Raw genomic sequence first — 26,291 nt, 5'->3', positions numbered from 1 at the left:
GTATATGTGTGTATCTATATAGAAATATTTATTATGCACACATATATTATATATATACATATATTTATGTGTATATTTATAAAATATATTCTGATCATTGATTTAGTGGGCTACTCATCCAATCAACATGCTTCAGTCTGAGCAAGCTGAATTCTATTTCTTTTTTTTATCCCAATGTAATTTTTTAAATCTGTTTCAAGTGACTTGCTTTTAGTGAGGAATTTTTATAACATTCTAGTGCTTAACACAGTTAGTATTATGTCATATGTGAACAGGAACATTTAAAGGAGCTCACCATTCATAGAGTATCCCTCTCTTGTTTGTATTCATGGAATTCTCCATGACATCGATAGCACTTAAATTAGTCATTGTTTCCATGTTTTATACCTCCCTTGATATCGATACTCAGCACATTGTTGTTCAAAGTTATTTCTGTGATTGTATTGGTCATAGGACTTTTTTTATGATCTTAACATATGTGTGTGGAGGTATTGTCTCAGGAGGGTCATTAAGGATGCATTATGTTCTATGAGTCAAAGGTGGTTTTGTTTTGTATTTTTCATCAACAAACAATAGACAACAGGATATTCTATTCTTTGCACCTCAGACAGTTGTATGGCTTTGAAGATGTGGTTCTTGTAGAAAATCTTATACAAAAGTCTTCCTGTTTTCTTCTCATGTATTCATAGAATCATAAGTATCTGACTAAAGAGTAAACTGTGGTGGAAATTTGATTAAGATTATTTCTATATGTACACAGATCAATCTCAAAGACTTTTGTAAAGATGACACATCATAGATGTAAAGCAGAGAGAGATTTTACACAAGCTCCTTATTTTATAAAGTAACTAAGACTGAATGAGGTCAAGGGACTTGACCTGAATCATACAATAGATATACAAGGCAGGATTTGAATTCAGGTCTTCTTCATGTCCAGTATTCTATAACAGCATCACTGAGAAACTCCTGATGGCTTCTTGGTTATGTTTTTCGTATGTTTGATCTTTTTTTCATTCTTTTGTAATCTTTCCTGCTTTGAAATAGCTTGAAAATTGTTTTACAAGGGGCAGTTAAGTGGTGCAGTGGATAGAGCACCAACGCTGAAGTCAGGAGGACCTGAGTTCAAATCAAAACACAGACACTTAACATTTCCTAGCTGTGTGACCCTGGGCAAGTCACTTAATCCCAATTGCCTCAGCAAAAAAAAAAAAAAAAAAAAAAAAAAAAAATTGTTTCACAAGAATCTATCAAGAGCAATGAGGTAACACAGTGAATAAAGCACCAGGCAAAGAATAAGGACTTCAAATTCAGCCTTAGACCTCTGTGATTTGGGCAAATCCTTTTTCCTTTGTCTACCTCAGTTTCTTCAACTATAAAAAAGAGATAATTGTGAGAACTAAATGAGATAATATTTGCAACGTATTTAGCACCATGCCTGGTACATTGTAGGTGCTTTTAAAATGATTATTTCTCTCCTTCCTTTAAAATTGTGTCACTTCCATTATGGATACATTGGGTCTAGTACAGGTGCTCTTCTTAACTTCTTTTTCCTAACTGGCACTGCCTTTGTCTCATAGACTTGGACTGTATTAAGGTTATGGAGAGCAACAAATGAGATGGTTCCATCATCATAAACAGGGGAAATGGATCACTGTAGAAAATGGAAGATGTGATTCATTTCTCTTTTTTTCACTGTTTTATTCCAATTTTTGAAAAACAATTGATTATAAATATTTTACTAAGCATCAATTCAATTAAACTTTGTGATTATTTACATTTAATGGAGCTAATAGTTTTTGTCATGTCTGACTCTTTGTGACCCCATTTGGGGTTTTCTTGGCAAAGATACTGAAATATTTTGCCATTTCCTCCTCACTATTAAGTGACTTGCCCAGGGTCACACAGCTAAAAAGTGTATGAGGCTGGATTTTAACTCAAGAAGATGAATCTTCCTGACTTCAGGCTCAGATCTCTATCCACTATATCACCTAGCTTAAAATGTCATAATGTTTTTAATCACTTTTTCTTAAGTTTTCATTAGGAGTGTTTATTCATCCCATTTACTTTTTCTCTTATATAATTTACATACGTCTACATATACATATACATACCTGTGCTTCAGGTTTTTATTTTTGTTTTGTTTTTTGCTTTGCACTATTTCATAAAAGTCCTTTCATATTTTTTATATTCTTCATACTTATTTAACTTAATTACATTATGATGTTCCTCTCTTCCAGTGTCATCTCTTGGAGTGATCTTGTTTTATTTGATCTTATACCAAAATATTGGGATAATTATTTTTCCCTCAAAGTCCTCTTTATATTTAGCAAAGATAGTTTAGAATTGACTGATTTAATCTCCTAGCTGTCTAAGGGACTCTTAAAAGTCTTCTCCAGTACTACCATTTCAAAGTGTCAATTCTGCAGTGCTCAGCTTTCTTACACTTTCCCTACTCTCTTTCATGTACCATAGGATCTTGTTATATTGGCCTATTTGCTGCTTGTCACACATGACACACCATTTCCCAATGTCAGTTTTTTTGTATGGGCTGCCCCTACAACCTAGAATGCTTTGCCTCTTGGCACTTAGTTCCTCAGCTTCTTGTAAAATTCAGTTTAAATTCAACCAATTACTTTGCCTACTCTCCTAATCCTAACTTCCAAAGTTAATACCAACCCTCTGAAATTATCTGGCATTTACATTGCATGCTTTTTGTATATACAGAGTTATTTGCTTGTTGTCTCCCAATACAAAATATAAGCTGTTTTGTTTTTGCTTTGCACTATTTCATAAAAGTCTTTTCATATTTTTTATACTCTTTATACTTATTTAACTTAATTACATTATGATGTTCCTCAGTGCTTATCCCAGTACCTAGAATATAGTAAATGTTAAATAAATGCTTATTGACTGATTGTCCCCAAGAACCTTTCTTTTTAAGCTATAATAAGCCTAATGCGAACTGATATGTTCAGATGGGGCTTGTTGTTCAGTTGTGTCCCACTTTTCAGAACCTTGTTGGGTTTTTTGTTTTTTGGTTTTTTTTTTTTACAAAGATAATGGAGAGATTTTCCATTTCCTTTCCAAACAGATTAAGAGATTTATCCAAGGTCATGCAGCTAGTGAATGAGGCTGTATTTCAATTCAGGTCTTCATGACTCCAGGCGTAGCTCACTACTGTCCACTGAGCCACCTAGCTTCCTCTCCCTTCAGGTGGGGTTAACCTAGTTTTAGCTGCTTCCATGCAGATTTGGGAAGGTGTAAAAAAGGATTTCTCTCTCTCTCTCTCACTAACCAGCTTTGATGTTATCAATGCATTGGAGCTCCTGATGAGGCTTGGCTAAAGTACAGAGACGTTGCAACTTATTTAGATTTGCAAAGTCAGGATGTATCAGAGACAGAACATGAATCTTCCTGAATTTAAGTTGGATGCTCTCTCTCCACCACACACCACCTATCAAAAAGAGCTCTTCAAATAATAAGGCTGGGGCTACACTTTTGCTTTTTGTACTCTTCCTCTTCCTCAGCCTTTCAAATCCTCTTGATCCATTTTAAATTATCTGCCATTTGGAAAATAAAAAGGGTATCCATTCTTTAAGACTTCTCCAAGTACATAAAAAACTCTAGATGGGACATATATTTTACAGATTGCAGAATCTTAGTAATCATCTATTCCATTCCCTTCATTTTACAAACTAGGAAATTGAAGTCCTAAGGGACTAAGTGACTTTCTTAAAATCCCAGAGGCAGGCAGTAGCAGCCCTGGGATTTGAATTCAGATTGATTGATCTTAGATGTAATGCTCATCACGGACCCCCCAAAAATGCCTCTGGTGTGCAGAACTAGTCTAGAGTATTTCTTCTCTCCTGATGCCCTGCACTTATATTTTTACTCCTCCCCTGCAATGGAGACAATTAAGCTGTGCCCTCTTAGTCCCTTTGCCCAGCTCCATTATGGCAGCCCAGGGCTCTTCAATCACCTATCTTATTGCCACCAGCTGCCTGATGGCCCGACACCCTCTGAGCTGCAAGCACAGGTCTCAATACCGATTAGCTGGCAGTGCCGGCCGGCTGAAGAACAAAACCCGCTTTCCCTCCCCTGCTCCCTCCCTCTTGTTTTCATCGGGCCCTCTTCATAGGCTCCAGCTGCCTTGTTAAAGAGTAGCTTTTATGTTGTGCTTCACCTGTACCAGAAGCAATAGTTGTTCAGTGTATGGGAGAGGGAGAGAGGCTTGTGTAGTCTCTGGGGGATCATAATGCCTCTGGAGCTCTGAGAATGGAGGGAGACCTAGCAGTCGGGCAGGTATGGCTTTTTTTTTCTCTTCCTGAACAGTGTGAGTTTTCTGAAGTTAGATGGCCAAATTGGTTCTTTTAGATGAAGATTGGCCCGAAAAAACGCGTTGTCTGTGATTTGGGGGTTGGGACTTAGCTTAAAAGAGCTTGCTTCATGGAAGCTCTTAACTCCTGAGTTGGGGATCTAAGTGGTACCCATTATTCCCACCAAAGTAGTCAGCCACAAGGATAACCCTGAAAGACAGTGGGGGCACGATGTGTATACAATAGTGGGGCAGCAAAGAGGGAATGTAGCAAACAGAAATCTGAGAACAAACTTGTCATATGTATGTGACCAGTGCCCTACTATTACAAAGAAAACGGGCACCTAACACAAATATCCAATGCTTGCCAGCAATTTTTTTTTTGAAATCTTCATTTTTTCCCAGTCCCACTTCACTCTCCCACATTTTTTCGGGACATTTATTAGTTCCTTTGAGTCCCCTTCTATTTTGGGAGGCTTCTTTTTCCTTTTCCATGGAAGACTTCTCTCTTTTCTATCGGATGCAAGCTTCCTTTTCTCTAATCTTAGCGGAGCATTTTCTTAGGCAACACCTGTAATTTAACCCCATCCATTTTTTTCTTGGTCCCTAATAACAGGGACAACCGCAAGACTTAGCATGTGCTATCAGTAACAACATGAAACATCTTCCACTAACATCTTATTTTGGGAAGCTTCAAAAATTTCTATTACAATGAGAATCCACTTTTCTCCTTTTACTTCTCATGAGGCTAGGTTTTAACCCAGAATTCCCCAAAGGATTAGGTCAGAGGTGAAAACAGCTACCCATCTCCCTCCTCCAGCACCACACCGGGGAAAGTCTCAAATGCAGAGATCAGATGACCCCTTGGTCCCTATCTTCCTATCCTTATGATTTCTAGAGGTTTCCTTCCTCTTCCTCTCCCTTTGCACACAGACAGGTCCTATTCAGTTTCTATCTTTTCCACTCTGTAGTTTTTCCCTAATCAAGAAAAAAGTCACTCTCCCCTATTAAAGGCTGACTGAAACTTCCAGCCTTCTGTTTTTCTTGTTTTGCCTACTAGTTCTAATAAGAAAGGGCCCCCAATGATTGGGGGTGGGTGGGAAATATACAGAGTAGGGTTTAAGCCAGAGGCAGTGCATTTCAGAGGTACTTCATCTGAAGCCAAGCCTTCAGGCAGAAGTCAATTTCACCAAACTCTGCTAAAATAAATAAATAAATGAAATAACAAAAAAAAAAAAAATCCCTGCCCTGATGTGCTACTTACTGCTTCTTTTAACTGCTGTGGGGACATTAAACCTTCAGCAATTTGGGACTCTGAAGGCTGGCTTTTGGGTCTCTGCCTGGAAAAACAGTAGGCGAATAGTAAAACCTTAAATTCTAACATGTGTAAGTTATACATCTTATTTTCATTTTCAGGCCATGTTTTCCCCTGTAAGACATCAGGAAAAAATTACCGTCTGACTTCTAATATCTCAGTGGAGCATTTATCTCCCAGCTATGATAAGTGATCTTCAATATTTTTTTCCTTCAGATTAAGAAACAAATTCATTTAATTTTCTTTATTGAATGTGCTCAGACTTCCTCTATCCTGCCTGGGTCTTTGGGGTGCACTGTGCTATAATTCTTTCCCTCTGGGTTAGTGGCTTTTCTCCAGGTTGCCACATTTCCCCTCCCCCCTTTTCTTTCTTTCTTTCTTTTTCTTTTTCTTTTTTTTTTTTTTTTTGCGGCATTGCTACCACATTGGTTGAGTAGCCCTGAGGGATCCTCGGCTACAAATACTGTTTTAGACCATCTTGAGATGTCATCCGCCTGTCTTAAAAAAATGATGGTAAGCAATGCTTGGGTCATTGGCAAGAACAAGACAGACAAATATGCTGGAGCTTGAAGCTGTCTATCTGAACCTTATCTGAACTTACTGGGTTTGAAACCTTGGTTGGAAGCCCTTAAGAAAAGCATCTCTCTTCACGGTTCTTTGTTGGTTATAACCCTAGCAGTAATCCCCCCAAATTATAACAGTTTGCCTTTGGCCTTTGGGCAACATCCTTTGGCTCTTCTTCTGCCCAGGGTCCTTCCCTTTCTCATGGTGAGCCTGGGCAGCATGGGAGGAAAAACTAGGACTGAATTGAGTCCAGTGAAATGAATAGGAGTATTCAGTTATCCTATGTGGATTTTACCTCCAGGGATCAGCACTCATGAGACCAAGGTGAATACTCCAGGCTCATGCATCTGCTTTTTGCTTTTGTGGTAAAACGGACAAGTCACTCTGACTATATCTGGGCATGGATGTTGCAAGATGTTAAGCACTAATTGGGACTTGTGTAATGAGTGACTCTGTTGTGTAACTTGAGTTGCATTAAGCATGTCCGCATTGTTTCCTTTGTGAATATTGCCATGAAGGGTACAAAGGCTTAGGGCCTGTAACTTTTATCTTACAGGGGACTGGGAATCAAGACTCCTGAGTTCTATTTCTGCCTCAGTTGACAACCAGATGTTTTGAAACTGATTTGTCACAGAAACTAAGTCAGAAGATCTAGTTTCTGACATTTTCTGAGGTATGATCCTGGGCAAACCACCTAAACTAGTTTTTCCCTCTGTTTAATGGGGAGAAGAATCCCTGTAATGAAAGGTACTTTGTAAATTGTAAAGCATAATGTTAAGTAGGAAATCAATGTCTTCCTCACACACTGGATCTTCAAAGCCTTGGTCATTGGATAACAAGCTCTGGCAAGTCCTTCTTTGCTAGAAAGGCTTTGAATCTGGGCCTCAGGCACAGAACTGGGATGCTTTGTCATCCAAGGCCCAGCCTGTCTAAGTTCAGAAGGCTCACTCCCAGTTACTGGAGAAGAATTAATTGTTGGCTCACAGCCACCCCAAGAGACTGTCTGCCAAGTCTTAAGGGGACCCCAATTTATATGAGTTGAGAGAGAACCCACACAGATTAAATGATAGATTCTTGAAATAATTTAATTATTTTAGTATCATTATTGCCATTTGCCTGTCTAAATAATAGGGTTTATATTGGGATCAAATGAGAAAATTATGTAAAAGTATGCTATAAACTATATTGTGCTATGACTATTATATATTATTATTATTATTATTATTATTATTATTATTATTATTACTGATAATGAAAACATTGTGCCCAATTACTAAAGAGCTCCGTATCTCTCCGAGAAATAATATGTGTCCTCTGAACTTGGTGGATGACTGCCTTTATGTCTGGGTAGCCACTTGGCTAGAGCAGACTCCAAAGATGACAACACCCTTACGGTATTTTTGCTTTCCTCCATTTTTAGGGAGTCTCCAGTAGACTGCAGTGTTAACAAATGCAGCAAGCTAGTTGGTGGAAACGAGTCCAATCCAATGAATTATAATACCTACATGGATGAGAAAAAACGGTCCCCCTCCTAACATGACCACCAATGAGAGAAGAGTCATCGTCCCTGCAGGTATTTTGAAACTGGGATCTTCTTTTAGTTATACGCTTTAGTTTTGTATTCTTCTAGGTCAGCAGATATGGGATCAGAAAATGCCAGAGAGCCATGATATCATTTAAAAGGAATTAGGGAGAACATGAGCTCACAACCTGCCTCAAACATTTGCTTTCTGTGTAACCCTAGGCAAATTACTGACTTCTTTCAGCCTCAAGTGTGCTCATCTGTAAAATGGGAATAATTAATAGCACTTACCTTCTGGGTTGCCATAAGGATCAAATGCTTTGCAAAAAGTAGAGCACCATAAAAATGCTAGTTATTAATATTATGGTGTAGCCACCACAATCCAAATTATGAAAAAATAATAAGGTGGAGAAGAGTAGCAACTGATTGCCAAGCTCCACTTCTTTCCTACTCTCTTCCAAGACCCTGATGACACCACAACAAGTATTAATAATTATTAATAACTGGTCTATAATGAGGACTAAAGCCAGGCTTTACATTCTAATACTTCTGCCTCGTAGAAGGGTAGCTAAAGAAATCTGTTCTGTCCATCAGACTCATAAATTTTGGCATTTGTGAGTTCCACCTTTCCAAAATCAAAGCCAAATACTATTTTTATTTTAAAATAGAAACAACTATATTTAGCAAATGGAATATTTTAACATGTGTGTAATGAGTTAAGTCATGATTACAAAATAAACACATTTTCCTTGGTTTGGAGTTTTTATTGCTATGTTAGTCATATTATTTTGATTCTAATTATAATTAACTTTATTTTGATTCCATTAGCATCAAGACCAATCAACAAATGTTTATTAAAGACTTAATATTTGCCAACAATTATGTTAGGTGCTGAGGATACAGTGATAAAAATGAAAGACCCTGCCCTCAAGGAGCTTGTATTCTATTGAGAGGTACAACATATAGTCATACAAAGAAACACAAAATGTATAGAAAATAGCTATGCTGGAAAAAGCAAGAATTTTGTAGGAAACTAGAGATTCTAAGAGGCAAAGATAAATAAGAATCACTTTTATATCTATCATAGGAGACAACCTGTTGGGAAGCAGAGAGGTATAAAATGGAATGCCTGTAGAACAGGCCTTTTTAAACTTTTTCCACTAACAACCCCTTTTTATCTGAAAACTTTTTATGCGACCCCAGGCTCATGGGTGTATAAAATAGGTATATAAATCAAGCATTTACTGATAGAAAATAACAATTTTGTGATCACCATATTCAGTTATGAGATATCATATGGAGTTGCAATCCATAGTTTAAGAAACTGGACAGTAGAAAAAGCAATAAGAAAAAAAGTTGAGAGGAATATTGAAAAAGAGAAAGGTAATGATGTGTCCTGAGTCAGATTGTGAAGCAGTTTAAAAGCTGAATGTAAGAGTTTATGTTTAATCTTTGAGATAATAGGGAGTCACTCATGGTTTTGGGTTTGTTTGGGGTTTTTTATTTTGTTTTGTTTTTTGAGCAAAGGAGGGACATGGTCACATATATGTTTTAAGAATATTACTTTGACAACCATGTAAAGGATGGTAGAGCAGACTTAAGTCAAAGAGACCAATTAAAAAGCATCATTTAAGCATGATGGTGCAAATGAGCTTAGCTGATGACTAATCAGATTAACTTATTCCATCTTAACTTATCCATTCATGACTGTGAGTTTTATGAAATATTAGAGTTGAAATATATCTTATCATGGAAACCTTTCATAGAGGATAAGCACCTATCCAATTATGAGAGTATAAATACAGTTATGCTTGAAGGCAGGGGAGTTAGATGTCCCTTTATAAGAACCCATGCAAATGCTATATAAAAACCCTAAAAGAAATGCACTATCAGGTCTAAAGAACTTAGCTTGGCTAAAATAAATTTAAATGTATTCTGTGTCTCTCCTATTTCTTTTGGTTTTAATATTCCCCTTGAACAAAGAATGTTAGGCAGGTGTCGATGGGGCCAAGTTAGATATGGTAGGGGCAGAGGCAAAGGCCTTGGAGAAACAAGGGTGGGGCCCATGTAGGTTTTATGGGTCTGACAGAATCTTATAAACTATTTGCAAGGAATGTTAAAGTTCTTTTGCCTTTCGTGATCCTATTACTACTCTTGATCTCCTGTCTCTCTGCCCTTCTTGGAATTCATTAGAATGTTTATATCCTATTCTCTTGTATATGTCTATAGGCCAAATAAAGCCATTCTTCCCTCAAACATAGTGTTGGCACTAGGGTAGGTTTAAACTGAATAGCCAAGTCACTCTGTCCCACCCAAAATCCAAGGCTGGTCTCCTCAGGCCTTTGATAACTGACTCTGTCTTCATTCCCATCCTATTCTCATACCTTTGAAAGTTCAGAAAACTGGCAACCCGGATTATCTCACCACAGGACATGATATCCCAGAAACAGTCTCAGAAGGGAACATAGTGTTAACTAGTGCAAGTCATGAACCTAAAAATATCCTCACAATAGCAGATATGACCCATGGATATCCAGCTTTTCTTTGAAGACCTCTAATTCTAGGGCAGCCAGGTAACACAATGGATAGAGCACCAGACTCACAATCAGGAAGCTGTGAGATCAAATCCAATCTCAGATGCTTTCTAGCTGTGTGATCCTGGCTTGGTCACTTAACCCTATTTGCTACAGTTTCCATATCTGTAAAATGAGCAGAAGAAGGAAATGGCAATCTATTCCAGCTTCTTTGCCAAGAAAATCCCAAATAGAGTCACAAAGGAGTCAGAGATGCTTGAACAACAACAATGCTAGAAACCTACTGCTTCATAAGGCAATCCATCCTACATATGGATGAACTTTAATTTTTAGGAAGTTTTTCTTGATTTCAAGCCTAAATTTGCCTCTAAAATTTCTACCCATAGCTCACCTCTGAAAACCAAGCAAAATAGTTTAATCACTCTCTCAAATGGTAGATGTTCAAATACTTTTAGATAGCTACTGTGCTTGAGTCTTCTCTAGTTTAGAGAAGTTCTTTCAAATGAGTTTTATATTGCATGAGCAAAGGGCCCTTTATCATCCTAGTTGCCTTCCCTGGTGCCCAGAAATTAATAGAATACCCCAGATGTGGTCTGATCAGAGCAGAATATGACAGGACCATCTCCTCTTCTATTTGCAAGTTATCCACATCTTAATACAGTCCAGTATTACATTGATTTTTTTTTATTACCTTATCATACTATTAACTCCTATGCAGCTTATAGTCCAAATAAGCCTCCAGATCTTTTTCAGACAAACTGCCATATAAACAGGGCTCCCTCATCTTGTATTTGTAAAATTAATTTTTTGAAGCCATACTTAAGACTTTACAACCATCTCAAATGAAATTCATTTTATTAAATTAAACCCAATGGTGTATGCAGCCTGTCAAGATTTTTAAAACTATGATTTGTTCATCCAGTGCATTAGCCACCTTCCCCAACTAAAATTTGTATCAATGACCAATTTGATAAAGGTATTATAAGAGCCAGGTTTATCAGTGAAATATTTTTTTCCCCCTGAGTTTGGGGTTAAGTGACTTGCCCAGGGTCACACAGCTAGGAAGTATTAAGTGTCTGAGACCAGATTTGAACTGGGGCCCTCCTGAATTCAAGGCTGGTGCTCTATCCACTGTGCCACCTAGCTGCCCCAGACAAATATTCTGAACCAATAGTAATTACCATCTCATTTCAGGTAGTAATATTACTCATAGCTAACAGTCCAGAATGCTTTAAGGTTTGCAGAGCACTTTATATTAGTCATCTCATTTTGATTCCATGGTCCTAAGGACTCTTAACAAGAGGCCTGTTGTCTCAAAGCAGGGTCTCAGGGCAGAATCTGGTATTTCTCTAGTGAACTATCTTCCTTCATGTGTTGTGAGTTCAGCAAAGAGTAGAAAAAGGAGTAAATGTAGGTCATAGATTTAGAAATAAAAGTGCCCTTAAGTACAATCGAGTCCAGTCTCCTCAGTTTGTAGATGAGAAAACTGTGACCCAAATCAGGTAGAGGATTTGCCCAAAGTCCTATAAGTGGTAAGCATTAGAGTCAAGATTTTCATTAACATCCTCTGCTTCTATAACCAGAGCTCTTTCTATTGTTTTTTGTGAAACAGAGAAGTGTCTTTCTGTTCCCAAAAGTTGTCTAGTCACTTGTCCCTTTAAATTGAAAAAAAAAAAGTAACTTCATTTCATAAGTCCACTTCAAGGAAATAGGAATTTTAATGTGGAAGTCACTGGCATTTCTGGCACTGACCAAATCCTTAAGCATCTCTCAGAGGTCACTTTGGTGTAGTTCAGGTCAGTTTCCTGGGCACTAGGGAGAAAGCCTCTCATCTGGGCAAGTCCACAAATCAAGGCAATAAAGTATCTGAAAACAATAGCATGGATTTATGGTCCCATTTTAAGACAGATATAAATGAAGGCCCTAATTAATCATCAGCTTTAAGCTTAGATTGGAATAAACCAGATCTAAATCATCCAGAAAATGCATTTGGAAGAGTTTAATATAATCCAGAGTGGAAGATTTATAAGTCATTGTGTTGCAGAGGGAAAAAAAATAATATTGTGACAGGGCCCAAAAGCAGGTGGGGAAAGAATAATAAAATAAATAAAACTACAGTTTGCAAGAGAGAATGTAGGGGACTGTATGGTGTGGTAACATAAAGCAGGGAGTTAAGAAGAGCAATGATCAGATGAAAGAACCTTCCCTGAAATTGAGCAATGGAAGAATATTTTCTTCAAAATTTGAAACAGTTGTAAGTTGTTTCCACTTTCCCTGGGGCCAGTTTTCTTGGTAATTTCTAATTTCTGGAAATAAAACAGAAAAAAAAATACCCAGGTAAGTAATAGAGGGAATGAGAGGAGGGAAGGGAGGGGCAGAAGGAAGGAGAGAGAGAAGTGTGTGGGGGGGGAAATGAGGAGAAGAAAAAGAAAAAAGAGAAGGGAGAAGCAAGAGGGGAGAGAGAGGGAGAGAAGGAAGTAAGGAGGAAGGGAAAGAAAGGAGAGGGGCAAAGGTGAAGGAGAGGGAGGAGGAGAGGAAAGAAAGTATGTGTGCAGTGTGGCTTTTGGAGAAGTTATATTTTTTGGCAAAAGAACAGGGTAACTGCAGAGGTCAGGTAAATTGGTGGGGGCAGGAAAAGGAAATTTGAGATATTTGCTGAATGGGGCAGTCCTTGTGGGGAGCTGAGGAGGAGTTGTACCCCACAGGAGGCCGGAAGATGGTTATGTGCTCTTGAGGAGAGCTGGTGCTAGAAGGTGGGATGATGCCAAGGAACAGAAAAGCCAAAAGAAGAGAGAGAGCACATTATGTTGCATTCTGCTTTTTTTGCTTCTGGAGAAGCAATAGTGATACTGCAGGAAGCAAGAATTCTTAGCCTCAGTTTTAGACACCAGGGACGGACTGTGGGATGCTTATCACTGGTTTGCAATCAAAGAAGTCCCTCTCAACCCCTCAAACCTTGGCTTGCTGGGAATAGATTGTAAAGATCTCAGTGTGGCAAAAATCCGGTCTTTGGTTTGTATGTGGTCATGTTGAATATTTATTATGTGACTATTATTGTCAGACCCAAGGACAATCCACTCTCATATCAGAGATTTTTCTATGTCCAACAAAGCAGCCCAATGCTTATGGGACTTTAATTAACACATGAATTTCAACTGCATGTTTGGGATCATCTGATGGAAATTAAACTAAGCCTGGCTTATCTCAAAGGTCTTAGCCTTTGGATGTGAAGGTATAATTGCAGACTAAGTATCTAATTTTCTTCATTCATTCAAGATCTTTAAGATATGTGACCACCAATAGTATTTCTGAGCTAGAAATTGTTCATTTTTTTTTGGCACTAGGGACAGAGTGGGGAGAAGGATGATATCTATGAATTAGTGTTTATTTTCATTTTCATGCTATCACTGCCTAGGCTCAGATTACCAGCATCTCTGCTAAAAATTGAAAGAGTCTCCTGTCAGGTTATAGAAGGAAGTGTCTAAAAAGCTCTAAGAAATACTAAGTGGTTCAGGCAGCTGCAGATGTGGTCCCCAGATGGGTGCTGTTGGAAAGCCCATCTGGGAACAAAAACTTTCCCCCTGGAGAAAGGCCTTATAAAAATAGCATAAGATGAATGGATGGAGGGATGGCTTTTTTGGCTAAGCAGACACCATTTGCTTACTCTGTTTTCTTCTTCATCTAGATCCGACTCTGTGGACCCAGGAACATGTACGCCAGTGGCTGGAGTGGGCAATAAAGGAGTATGGCTTAATGGACATTGACACAACCTTGTTCCAGAATATGGATGGCAAAGAACTGTGTAAAATGAACAAGGAGGACTTTCTCCGAACCACCTCCCTGTACAACACAGATGTACTGTGGTCACACCTTACTTACCTCAGGGAAAGTAAGTGCTTCTCCCTCTCTTGGGGATGTAGGTGTGTGTGTTGGCCCTCAGGTTAGACATGAAGCTATCCCAGGAAAGCAACATTAGATTCTGAGTGTTAAGCCTTAGTTTATAGCTTGGGTTTTGGAGTAGATATTTTGTGAATGGCCTAATTCCCAAGGCAGATTTAAGGAAAGGAAATTCATCCTCTTGGTATCAGTTTGTGTTGGAAGGATCCTTTTTTTTTCCTGTAAAATTGCCAAGGCCACACTGGCTCTTTAAGACACTGCTGAGGGCTAGACATAGTCCCATGTATAAGGGAAATAGTGTCAAGTGACTTCTTCACAGAAGGGCATGAACTAAGCAAACAGGGAAAGGAATGGGATGGGAGTGAGGATGAGACCTCTAGAAGGGTGTAGATTTTGGGACTCTGTTATTTTTATTCTTCTAGATGGACAGCCTGACTAGTGTTTTCTTGAGTAGTTATTTTTAAAAAGCCACACAGGAAACCCTCCAGATATATGGATCTAAGGTTCTCAGTTTTGAATAGCTCCTGGGTACCCTGACAACAGCATATTAACTCTCTCCTTTTCTAACCTACCCCCAACTTTTCACTGCCTACTACTCTTGTTAGCCCTGGATATAGAATGCTCTGAGCATACTCTTCTTAAAAAAATCAACTAATGTTAAAGGAACATGAAGTTGGCACTCTAATGTAATTAAAATAATTGAAAGAGAATAGAAGAATGGAGATATTTGGGGGGGAAATGCTCAGTGGGTAGCTTTCAGCTTTCCAGTGGCATCTAGAAAAAGTACTCATGAACTTTCCTATTTGTAAGATTGCTTAGAAGCTATAATTTTTAATTCCCTACTACAAGATAAAAACTGTTCTAAACTCAGAAAGTTCCTCCAAGAAAGTATTTTACATAATTCAGCTAGTAAACCCAACCAGCACTCACTATAATAAACCAAAACTAAGTGAAAAATAATAATAACAACAAAATAACTGACTTGCCATTTTTCTGACTCACATTGTAATAATATACCAGCAAGAAATAAGAATAATTGTATTTGTATTCTCTAAGAACAAAATAAAAACTGACCATGGAATCTCTAGCAGTAGTCTGAGATTGCAGGCTAAGTTATTATCACATCTTGAATAACAAAGAGACAAGTGTGCATGATGTAATAATATATAATAAATATAAGTATATAGATATATTGATACCATTTACTTAGCTCAAGATAGAGTTAGGCTGCTAATATAAAGGACTCTTTGTCTTTCTGTCTCTCTGTTTTTCTCTGAATGTCTCGGTTTCTCTCTGTCTCTCTGTCTTTGTCTCTCTGTCTGTGTTTCTCTCTCTGTCTCTCTGTCTCTATCTATCTCTGTCTTTGTCACTCTGTCTCTCTTTCTGTCGGCCTGTCAGTCTGTCTCTGTCTCTGTTTCTCTCTATCTCTGAATCTCTTTTTATCTTTTTCTTCTCTGTCTCTGTGTCTCTCTGTGTCTCTCTTTCTCTTTCTCTGCCCCCCCTCTCTCTTTCCCTCCCTCCCCTAAAATTCCACTTTCACATAATAGAGGAATATTCTGCTCTCTTCTATTTACCTATGACTTCATTCTTCCTTTGTTTAGAGTATTTAGTATATTTTAATGTCCACATTTCCTTGCTCATAAATACTTAGAGAATAAACAACTATGGTCTCTGATAGAATTGAAAAAAAACCAGTCACATAGCCAACAGAAGTTTTTATAATCTCTTAGAGATCATTTTATACATGAGGAAATAAGCCTAGAGAGTTTGGGGGCAAACTCTTGTTGGTACTTAAACTTAAGTTGGTACTTAAATGCATGCATTATGACTTATAGTTCAGTTTTCTTTACACTAACAACCCCTGTCATGATAAAGAAAGACAATGCTATTTCCTTGTGAGCACTCACCTCTCAAGTCTTTATTGACTATATGGCTCAGTAACAATAATAACACTTTAATGTTTGCAAAGTACCTTATAATTCTTCCCCTTTGATCCTTACAACACTAGGTGCTATTTTTATCCCCATATGACAAAGGAACAAACTGAAGTAGAGGTTAAGTGATTTGCTTGTAAGTATGTGAGATCAGATTTGAATGTCTTCCTGATTCTGGTCTACTATTCTACCAGATGCACTACCTACCTACCTACCTACCTGTTTCTTAGCTGTAATATTAGACAGACTAGAGCCTAAGATAAAGATATTGAGAGACACAACACTAAAGATAATTATGACACAGAATGCCAGCTATGGAAGGAACTTTAGATGAGAGATTATCCTGCCTAACCCCAATTCAAATAGAAATGTTCTCTTCAGCATTCCTAACAATGATTGTTAAAGCTCTGTTTGAAGGCCTCCAATGAAAGAAAGCCCAAGGTAGCCCATTCCACTTTTAAGTAGATTGAGTTATTAGGAAATGTGCTTAGCATAGTGCCTAGCACAGTAAGCACCTGATAAATGCTAGTAGACTACCAGTCGAATGATTCTGGTTGAGCCTAAAACTGATTCTGGAATTCTCCCATTGTTCCTAGTTCTATCTTATGGGAAAGGAAAACAAGTTCTAATTGGTTTTCCATGTAACAATCCCTCAAATACTTACAGATAGCTATTCTGTTCCTTTGAAAACTTCTCCTTCCTTCAAGCAGTCCTGAAGTTGTATGCTTTTCCATTCTGGCCACTTTCTTCTTGACAAATTCCAATTGGATACTATCCTTCTTAAAATTTGGTCTGTAGTATTAAACATAGTCCTTTATAGGTGATCTGAATAGAAGAGAGGAAGATAGCTCTAGAATTCTCACTTTCCTGATTCTAGATTTCACTCAAGATAACCTAATTTGATAAAATTCTCACCAGCTATATCTTTCATCTGATTTCTTAATGATGTCTTGTGTAACACCAAGTACATTTTTCAGCTAAACCTCAGTTCTAGGTGAAAATAAATATGTACCACTATTAAAAGGTATTCCATGGTGACTCAGTATATAATACTTGAGTCTCATGGTGAAAAATAGCATTTTAAGGTGAAAATGCCTTACTTACTAAACAAATACTAGCTGCATTTGTAAAGTCCCTTTGTTCCCATTTGGCTCTTTGAACTGGTGTCTTGTTGACAATCCAATAAAAAAAATCAAGGGGTCCCACCCATAGAGTTTTGCGTTCAAACTATAATTATTAAGGAAGGAGTCAGCACTTGTTAAAAAGTCCCTAAGAGGAGACGACAAGGATCTAGATGTACAGAGCCCTTTGAGAGACCAGTCCTACATTGAGTCACCTTAAAGAAAACAGACCAGATTCACTTATTTTTAAATTTTATTTTTCTGATCAGCTTGTTCTGGTCCCTAGTACTAGACATATTAGTTTCACTCTCTATTTTCTAACTTCTGGACTCCTTCAGTGTTGGGTTTTGCTGGGTAGCAAGTTTAGATACCTAAATGTCAACCCTCGTGGAGGAAAGATAGAAGAATAGGAGAAAATTCTTTCCAGGCAGCTGTGCTCTTCTCTGATGTCTTAGTTGTTGGGAATTCCCCAATGCTGGAACACCTTTAAATACTTTATTGTTTTTCTGGACTTATTTCCAGCGGATGTTTGTATTAATGGAGGGAGGTCAGTTCTTGGGGAAAAGAGGGTATTTTTGAGGGAGGTATTTCTTATGCTTTGTCATTTGGAGGATGGGTAAAAGAAAAGGAGGAAAGTCTCCTATTTCCATTAAATATGAGAAAAATATTTGCAATTTCCCTTATACCAATGGAAGCTCAAGGAGAACCAATAGTGAGGATGAGTGAGGAAATAAAATTTGAGTAGAGAACTCTGGTATTGCACAAGGCCTTCCAGTTAAGATGTTGCTCTGAAGTATCTATCTTCTGGTATTCAGTATAAAACAGAAATTTTTTTAGAGTAAGACTTCTCTCTTTGTACTGAGATCAGGTTGTTCCAAGAAGGAGCTTTTCTATGGCTTGACGAAGATCCTATCCATACATCCAATATTGTTCAGATTTCCAGGGTAGGGAATCATATAAACATTAACTAAGGAAGAGAGAGACTTTTAATAGATCAACTAGTCCATTTTAGGGATTGGAAAGCTGAGGTCAAGAGAAGTGAAATGACTTGCCAGTGATCACATAGATATTAATTCAGCTCCTTTGACTTTGAATCTAGTACTTTTCTACTCTACCACAATACAGTAGGGATGTAAATAGTTTTTGACTGGAGCTGCTAGAATCACTGCCTGATGACAACCTCATTGGGATTTACCAAGTCTGCCCTAATTTTTCCTGATATTCAACTTATTCCAAAATGAATTGATAGATACCAATCCATCCACCCATCCCTCCATCCCTCCATCCATATGCACAGTACATACAGTCACCATGACTTTTCAGAAAGAAACAGACCCTTCATCATTTATGACCACTTTAACTCTCCTGGAGAAACTCAGACTTCCCAGAACAATTGCCAAACAGCCTCAATCCACATGAGTATATAAAGGCAAACAGTGCCTCCCAGACAACTAACAAGTAACAGTTGCTAGGTATGTATATGATGCCTATGTATAGGATGGCTCCTTGTGTATTATATACGGAAATCTTATTAGTATTCCCATTGTAGACCTGAAGAAACTGAATCCTTAGAAAAATTAATTAATTTATTCATTGTCACACAAAGGATGAATAACAGAACAATACTTAGAATTCAGGTCTCCCAAATCCCTTTTATGGTATCTGTTTGTAAACTACCTCATGTTAATGATTTAGGGACTATTATGACAGAAAATTCAATTTAGGTTAAGGAAATAAGGTTTGAAAGATCTCTTCTTATATTCCCACCACCTTTAAAATGTCCTTATACTTCTGTCCAGTTCCCAAGGACAAGCCACTTTTCCCACAGTATATTTTGTTTTTTATTCACAAGGAAAGATAACCTTTTTTCAAAAGCTTTTTATATGGGCTCTTAGAGTGAGACAGATTAACCAAACTTGACAGCACAGTTAGCCCTATCTTTCTTCTCCACTGCTTTTCAAAGTCTGGAGATAATTGGTTGATGTACTTTCTCATACTCACTCCATTTGACAAAGGCCATATTTATAAGAGGCAGGCTTCGGGGAAATGAGATTTAGATGTTTGCATACCAAAGTTGGGATAGACTTCAAAAGAAACTTAACTGTCCCTTACTAGAAGTTCACCCTCAAGACCGCTGGGGGGAGTTTTGTGATGTTTGGGAGAAGAAAAGCATCTGGTAGGGAGGAAAGAAGGAGAGAAAAGAGTCCATTTACTCTCATTGAAGAGAAGAATTTACAGGTATGTGAGTGTCTAAGTCTGACTTTTCACAAACATTACTATATTTTCAAATGGTGGCAACACAAGAGAAACAAATACCTTGTGTAGCAAGAAGGCAATAGAAAAGATCCCCCCCCCCATTTCCATTTTTAATTTAAGCTTTAATGGAAAACATGTTTCCCATTCTGTGGCATTCCCACCTGCAACCTCGACTGCCGGGCAAAGGTGATGGCTCTGGGCAATTAAGTTGGTGATGCTTTATCCTTTCCAGCAACATTACACACCAATGTTTGGACTATTAAAAGAGTTTAAAATGAGGAGTGGGGGGAGGAGGGACTCAGATTTTCCTCATATTCAGGGGGTTAGTCAAACTGGTTGAAGTGTATAAAATTTACTCCTGAAATCCATGTTGAGATTTCAGCCTCCTAAGCCCTATAGCAGTAATCTAAAAGCAAAAGAAGGGTAGTGGGAGTAAAATTTGATAAAAGGATTGGAGGTGCTAATCTATTATTGAATAATGGGTATAGAACTGTGTTGAAATGCCAGGAAATAAAATTTGGAGAGCCAAGTATTTATTTGCTACTCAATCAGTAGAGGTTTAAGAAACAATTCAGGTAGAATAGAAAGTAAGTATCTGGAGGAGAGCATCTCTGTTTCATTTTGCTTAACACAGTGCCTTGTGAATTTCTTCTTTTTTTTTATTTCTTTGGTGGGATATATCATTTCATTGTTATCAGGAATTACTAACAAGTAATTATTAATTAGGAATTGCTAATAAGAGAAGTTATCTCTACTAATGTAGATTTGTATTGCTAGAGATTGTTTGGGAGGAAGCTGAGAATGTAAAATTATTTGCCCAGGGTCACATGAGCAACATGTGTCACAGGCAGGACGGAACTCAGGCTTTTCTGACTCTAAGGTTAGGGCTCTAGTCACTGGAGAAGACTGCCTCCAGATGCCTGACAGATAGGAGGTGTTTAATAAAGGTTTATTCAATCACCACTTCAAAGATTAGCCATAGCAGTCTCTCCCTTCTTTCAGTCTCCAAACACAGCTCCAATTTTAGCCAGACTCAATAAAGATGTCAGAGATTCATGCTATTGCAGGGTCTATTCCAACTAGCTATGAAATTTGACCTCAGCGAAACCTGTGGACATACTTAAATGGTGACTGCCTCTGGGGACTGTCCTTATGACTCACCCAGGCATACCCCAAGTAGTGCTTATTTAATAAATGCTGTTTTACAAAAATCTCTCTGAGACATTATAAAAGGAGAAGGCCATGAAAAAAGTCTCAAACCCTATTCTAACATTTGAGGGAAGAAGGGAAGAGAATGGGACAAAGTGTTTATTAGAACACTCAGCCTTCTTCCCACTTCTCAATGAGCTTCCCTGACTCATTTGGTGGACTCCCCAACAAGAACATTTTCATTTTCTTTGCTGCTCTGTTCTCTAAGGAATTGACTGCCTCCATAATATGAAAATCTAAAATTCTGTTTCCATGGAATCAATGATTGATATTAAGTTGGTTCTGCCTGTAGTTTTGAGAAACTGGTTTATCTTCCTTCTGGTCACATGGAAGACCTGGAAAAATCTATCTTAGTGTTATCTTAAGTCATGGTGAATATGTCATTAACTGTCCAACAGAATATAAAGCATGCTATTTGAAACTGAGGGAAGCATGTTATACTCAAAGCCTTTCTAATTTGTTAGGAGCCACTAAAAAAAGTTTGTTTCCTACTGCATAGCCTTTTGGAACTCAGGGTCACATTCACACCATGTTGAAGCGTCAGAATGGGGCTACCAAGGACTGGATTAAGTTAAATTTGTGCATTTAATGAGATCATAATCTATAGAGTGCTATAATATATCCACAAATAATTACAATGTAAAATTATAATATAGGGGGCTTTCTTTGTTTCTCTCTTGCCAAGTTCTGTGAGTTGATGCAAATTTGAGTGACTTCTATACAAATAGAGTGTTCAAAATGATGGGAAATTTTAATTTTGTTGTTCTCTATCCTTGAGGATTTTTATCGTTTTGGGGAGCTACATTTTAAATAGAACATTAAAAAATTGGAGCTAGATAAACTAAAAATCATTCCACACAAGAATCGGTTGAATGTTTAGCCCAAATAAGAGAAAACAAGGTAGATACAATAATTATCTTCTGTTACAGAAAAAAAGTCAAAGGAAGGGGAAAGAAAGGGATAAACATTTGTAAGGTACCTATTATGTGCTAGGTACTAAGATATACACTTTATAAATAAAAATTACTCATTTATAACAACCCTGGGAGATAGGTACTGTTACTATCCCCAAAGTAGTTGAGGAAGATTGAGGCAAACAGAAGTTAATTTATTTACTCAGGATTTCACAGCTAATAAATGTCTGGGATAGAATTTGAACTCAGGTTTTCCTGACTTGTTCTTTCCACTGCATCAACTAGTACCTAAAGCAGGCAAGAATTATACAGGATGAGAAGGGAGATAAAGGGGCTACAATCCACATCAGACAAAGGAGTATTCATATCAATAACATCACTGAAAAAGCAAAGGAATGCATATGGAAATGTAATCAGACATGCTCTGCCTGATCTCAGGGAGAAAAAGTAGGATTTATAGGGATTCACTTTTTGAATTACTAGAAGGAAGAACTTCTAAACAGCTAAAACTGTAGAAAACTAGAGTTGACTTCCTCAGGGGCAGTGAGTTTTCTATCCCTGAAAGTGTTCAAAGAAAGACTGAATGACTGTTTCTCAGAGATGCTGTAGTGGACTTGTGACACATTCAAGTAAGGATTGGTCTAAATGAGCTCTTGGTTTCTGTGACTGAAATTGTTTTTATTGGTGGGGTCTTTGGTAGCCTAGGGATTCAGCAATACATCAATGCTGAGCCAAATTCCATGCGAAATTTTCCAACATAATGATCCTCAAATAACACACATGGAATGCATGCATAGGCAAAGATTTGGCAAATATCATCAGGGTGGGCTCCAGTAGGAATCCTATCACTTCTTAGCAAGTCCATCTAAGAAAAGAAAGTATTGTGGCTTCCTGGCCCCCAAGAACTTGTTAGACAAGGATTAGGAGGAGGCAACACTATTTTTTCAGGAAGAAAGCTAAAACACTCAACTCCCCCACTAGCCTTTACAGGAAAGGCAATCTTTCTAAGAGTGAAACTTGAACCAAAAATAGTCTTTAGGGCAAAATCCTTTTCCTAGGTAACCATGAAATATGTATTTCATGCAAGCTTTAGGGAGGTCAAAAAACTCTTTCTCTCTGTGTTCTCTGAGAGTTTCCTGTGGAATTCACATATGCCAGAAGAAGAATTTTCACCAAGGGGAAATTTAATAAATATGGTTTATCTAAGCTTTGTGCTTTCTGCTAAATCTATACTAATGATGAAGGCTTTTCTCCCTCAGAGACATCGTTCTTCTTTATGTACTTCACCAGTGAAGTTTTATAAGTTCTAGAAAGAGACAGAAGCAGGGAGAAAAGATTGTAGGCCAAACGAAGGCAGGAATTCTTGTTTCTATTCTTGATGATTCTTTTTATCCATTTCTTTGTCATTTTCCATGTAGTAAGGCTCTTTCTTATTACAGTAGTGCTCTTTGATAACAATGATGCTGGAGCAGGGAACATGGCTAACTAACCCACTGGGCTTTTATTGCCTGCTGTTAACATTATTTACTCTAATTATTACAATCGTTCTGTTCTCTCAGCCATACTGGTAGTCCCTTCCTGCCCATCTTGTAAGGCTCTTGTTCCTATCTCCCTATAATTCCACCCCAGAGGCCTTCTTTTCATTATCTTGATGTTACATAGATCACATTAGCCATCCCACTTTTGTGGTGATCTTTCCATTAGTAGCTTTCTTTGAAGACAGCTTTTACATTGCCTTGTCTTCAAAGTTCCTACATTATAATTGGCTACAGCCTGTTCATGACCACTATGCTCTTTCAAGATCCTTTGGGTGATTTTCTGTCCTATAACTTTTTATTGTTATTTAGAGAACATTAATTTGCCTTTGTATGCAGATAAGAATGTCATATTATGATAGACTCTAATTGTATTCATTTTCTTGAGAAAGGAGACAAACATTATGCCTCATAGTCAATCTTCCCCTTCCTTAAACTGAGATAATACCATTGAATTTTAAGAGTTGTTTTCTTCACCTTTCCAATTCTCATTGAATCAATGATATGTTGATCTTGGGCTCAGAAATCCTCAAAGTCAAATGTCACTTCAGATACTTACTAGCTACGGGGCCATGGGCAAAGTTACTTTTAACCCTTGACTGCCTCTATTTCCTTACCTGTAAAATGGGGATGATAACAGCATCTACTTTCTAATTGTTGGGGGGTTTGGGAGGAAGAATCAGATAATATTTTTAAAGTGCTTTGCAAATTTTAAAGTATATAAGTGCAAGCTATTATTAAGTCATATTCATTTGAGGAAGGACTACATATTGAACAGTCAGTTAAATCTCTTTAAATCCCCTTCTCTCATATTCTAAAATTGTTCTAATTATCAATCCTTTTCTCTGAAGAGCACAACCATTAGCCTGTAGCCAACAGATTATAGAATTACTGGTTTTTTACCTGTTCACAACCTGAGACAGAAGAAAAGTTTAGCTGAGAATGGGAATTCCATGTACTAAAATCCTGTTTCCTAAATGGGTATTTTCCAGCCCTCATAAGCCAATAAAAGATTGTTCAGAAATATCTTGCTCATCTTAAAAATACACTAGCTGCTTTATAGAGCAGTGATTCCCAGCTCTATTCTTCAGCATTCTCCAGGGATTTCCCCAAATTCTCCAGAACTGATCAAAACAAAATTATTTAATGAACAAAATAAATCTATGGCATGCTTTAAGACTCCAAGAATCTGTGATCTGGTTGGAAAAAGAGAGGAGAAACTACAAAATTTTAAGCAAACATAACAATGATTACACTACAAAAAAGGATGGACATCAGTACACCAGTGGGATAGGAAAGTAAAGTTATTTTAGTTTGATATTCTCTCTTCCAGAAATCCACAAGGTGATCAAAAAGTCATTATATATGAATTTAACCCATTACTTCATTCCCAGCGCTTAGCCATGATGCCTCTGGATTGATAACATTATTAAAAGGGACTAATATTTTATGAATTTGATTTTTCTTCCAAGAACTTCAGGATTATGTTCAATTTTGTGAATACTTTCTCACAATGTAGTTAATTTAATCCCACCCTGAATAAACATGGGAGCCAAAAACCTGAATAGTTGCTCTAACTATAACTCATAAAAGATAACATGAATACAGCTCCAAATTGATGATTATATAATAGTTAATTTTGTCTCAGTCAGTAATATTTCTATTCCTTTTGGTTCTGGATATTCTATCATTTATAGCTTTGTTTCTCTATCCTTACAGGTAGCTCTCTGCTTGCATATAATACTCCCTCTCATACAGACCAGTCCTCAAGACTGACTGCCAAGGAAGGTAAGTTAATTTTTCTTTTCCTCTTTTATGTGAAACACAGAACTTGATAAAGTGTCAGAAAGAGTGTAGAACCACCAGTTTGTGATCTAGCCTTTAACTGTATTTCTTCATCCATAGAGAAATTCCCTACTTATGCTTATAGCTGTGAAAAATACATGAATGACTTCCATGGCAATGTGCTAAAAAGTTATACCATGGAAATATCATTCAATGCAAGATGATTTTTATTCTCTATAGGAATTAAAACAATTTTATAACAAGTTGAAGTCTTGTTAATCTAATTTTAAAGGCTCTTCTTCCCCCTCCTCCTTCTTATCTAAAAAAAAAGTATTTAGAGTGACTTTTGTTCTTAGGAATATGAAAAATATCAATGTTGCTTTTCTATCTTTATCTCTGATCTTTTCCTTTGCTTCTACTTCTCAATCTCTCTCTCTTTTCCTCCTCCTCCTCCTCCTCCTCCTCCTCCTCCTCCTCCTCCTCTTCCTTCTTCTTCTTCTTCTTCTTCTTCTTCTTCTTCTTCTTCTTCTTCTTCTTCTTCTTCTTCTTCTTCTTCTTCTTCTTCTTCTTCTTCTTCTTTCTTCTTTCTCTCAGATAACAAAATAGAACTGCAGTGTATGATTTATTGTTTCTTATATTTAGGATAGTATACTAAGTAAATCTTCCATTCTCTAAAATGTAACCCTGACCAGGGATAGGTGAAAGAATCAACTATGGCCTTAGGTGAAGTTTGTTCTGTGGTTCAAATTGAAGTTTTTCTACCTTTTATCTTTGGATATAAAGTTAGGGTCAGAAAGTTCCCATTAATTTCAAGGCCTAAAACTTAATAGAATGAGTCAGAACTCAATACCTGGATGTAAGTTGCTAAAATGAATAGACTTAAGGGAGAAGGTGATGTCCATAGAAGAGTCCTTACTAGCATGAATGACATAGTCTTAAGGAGCAAGAAAAAAGATATAGTTCAGGTTGAGACTGTAGATCTTTAATACCAAAATAAACAACAAGATTATAATTTAAAACATAGAGTTTAGTTTCCTCATTTGATACACTTGGGTTTCTTTAGATGTGGGAATTTTTTTAGGGCAACCATATGAAGTCGACCCTCCAGTTCTCTCTAGGTTTGTGATAGCTGGACCATTCCTATCATCATTGCCCATGCTACTTTCTATAGTGAAACACTGTCTCTAAATCATGAAAGTATAGTGCTACAAGAGACTTTCCTAAAAGGATTCTACATCATTCAGAGCAGAGGGTCTTAACATGACTTTAATGGATTTAGGGGTTCATGGACAGATTTTAGGGTATCTGTGCACTGGAATGGAAAAATTCAATTTTTATCTTACTAAACACAATATTCTATTGTAGTTCTATTTATTTTATTTTGCATATT

At 37.3% G+C, this 26,291-nt stretch overlaps 1 protein-coding gene across 1 annotated transcript in view; it reads left to right on the top strand.

Moving 5' to 3' along the window:
• The window catches only part of FLI1 (Fli-1 proto-oncogene, ETS transcription factor), a 156,679-nt gene that overhangs the window by 89,174 nt on the left and 41,214 nt on the right, over nt 1–26,291 (top strand). The window contains 4 exon segments of the mRNA XM_074303827.1: nt 7,615–7,708; nt 7,710–7,767; nt 13,936–14,139; nt 24,836–24,904. Coding sequence (XP_074159928.1) covers nt 7,615–7,708; nt 7,710–7,767; nt 13,936–14,139; nt 24,836–24,904 — 425 coding nt within the window.

The sequence above is a fragment of the Sminthopsis crassicaudata genome, chromosome 3 (assembly GCF_048593235.1).
Source record: "Sminthopsis crassicaudata isolate SCR6 chromosome 3, ASM4859323v1, whole genome shotgun sequence".
Taxonomy (NCBI): domain Eukaryota; kingdom Metazoa; phylum Chordata; class Mammalia; order Dasyuromorphia; family Dasyuridae; genus Sminthopsis; species Sminthopsis crassicaudata.
The sequence above is the reverse complement of the archived record's forward strand: the minus strand, read 5'-3'. Positions and strand labels throughout refer to the sequence as shown.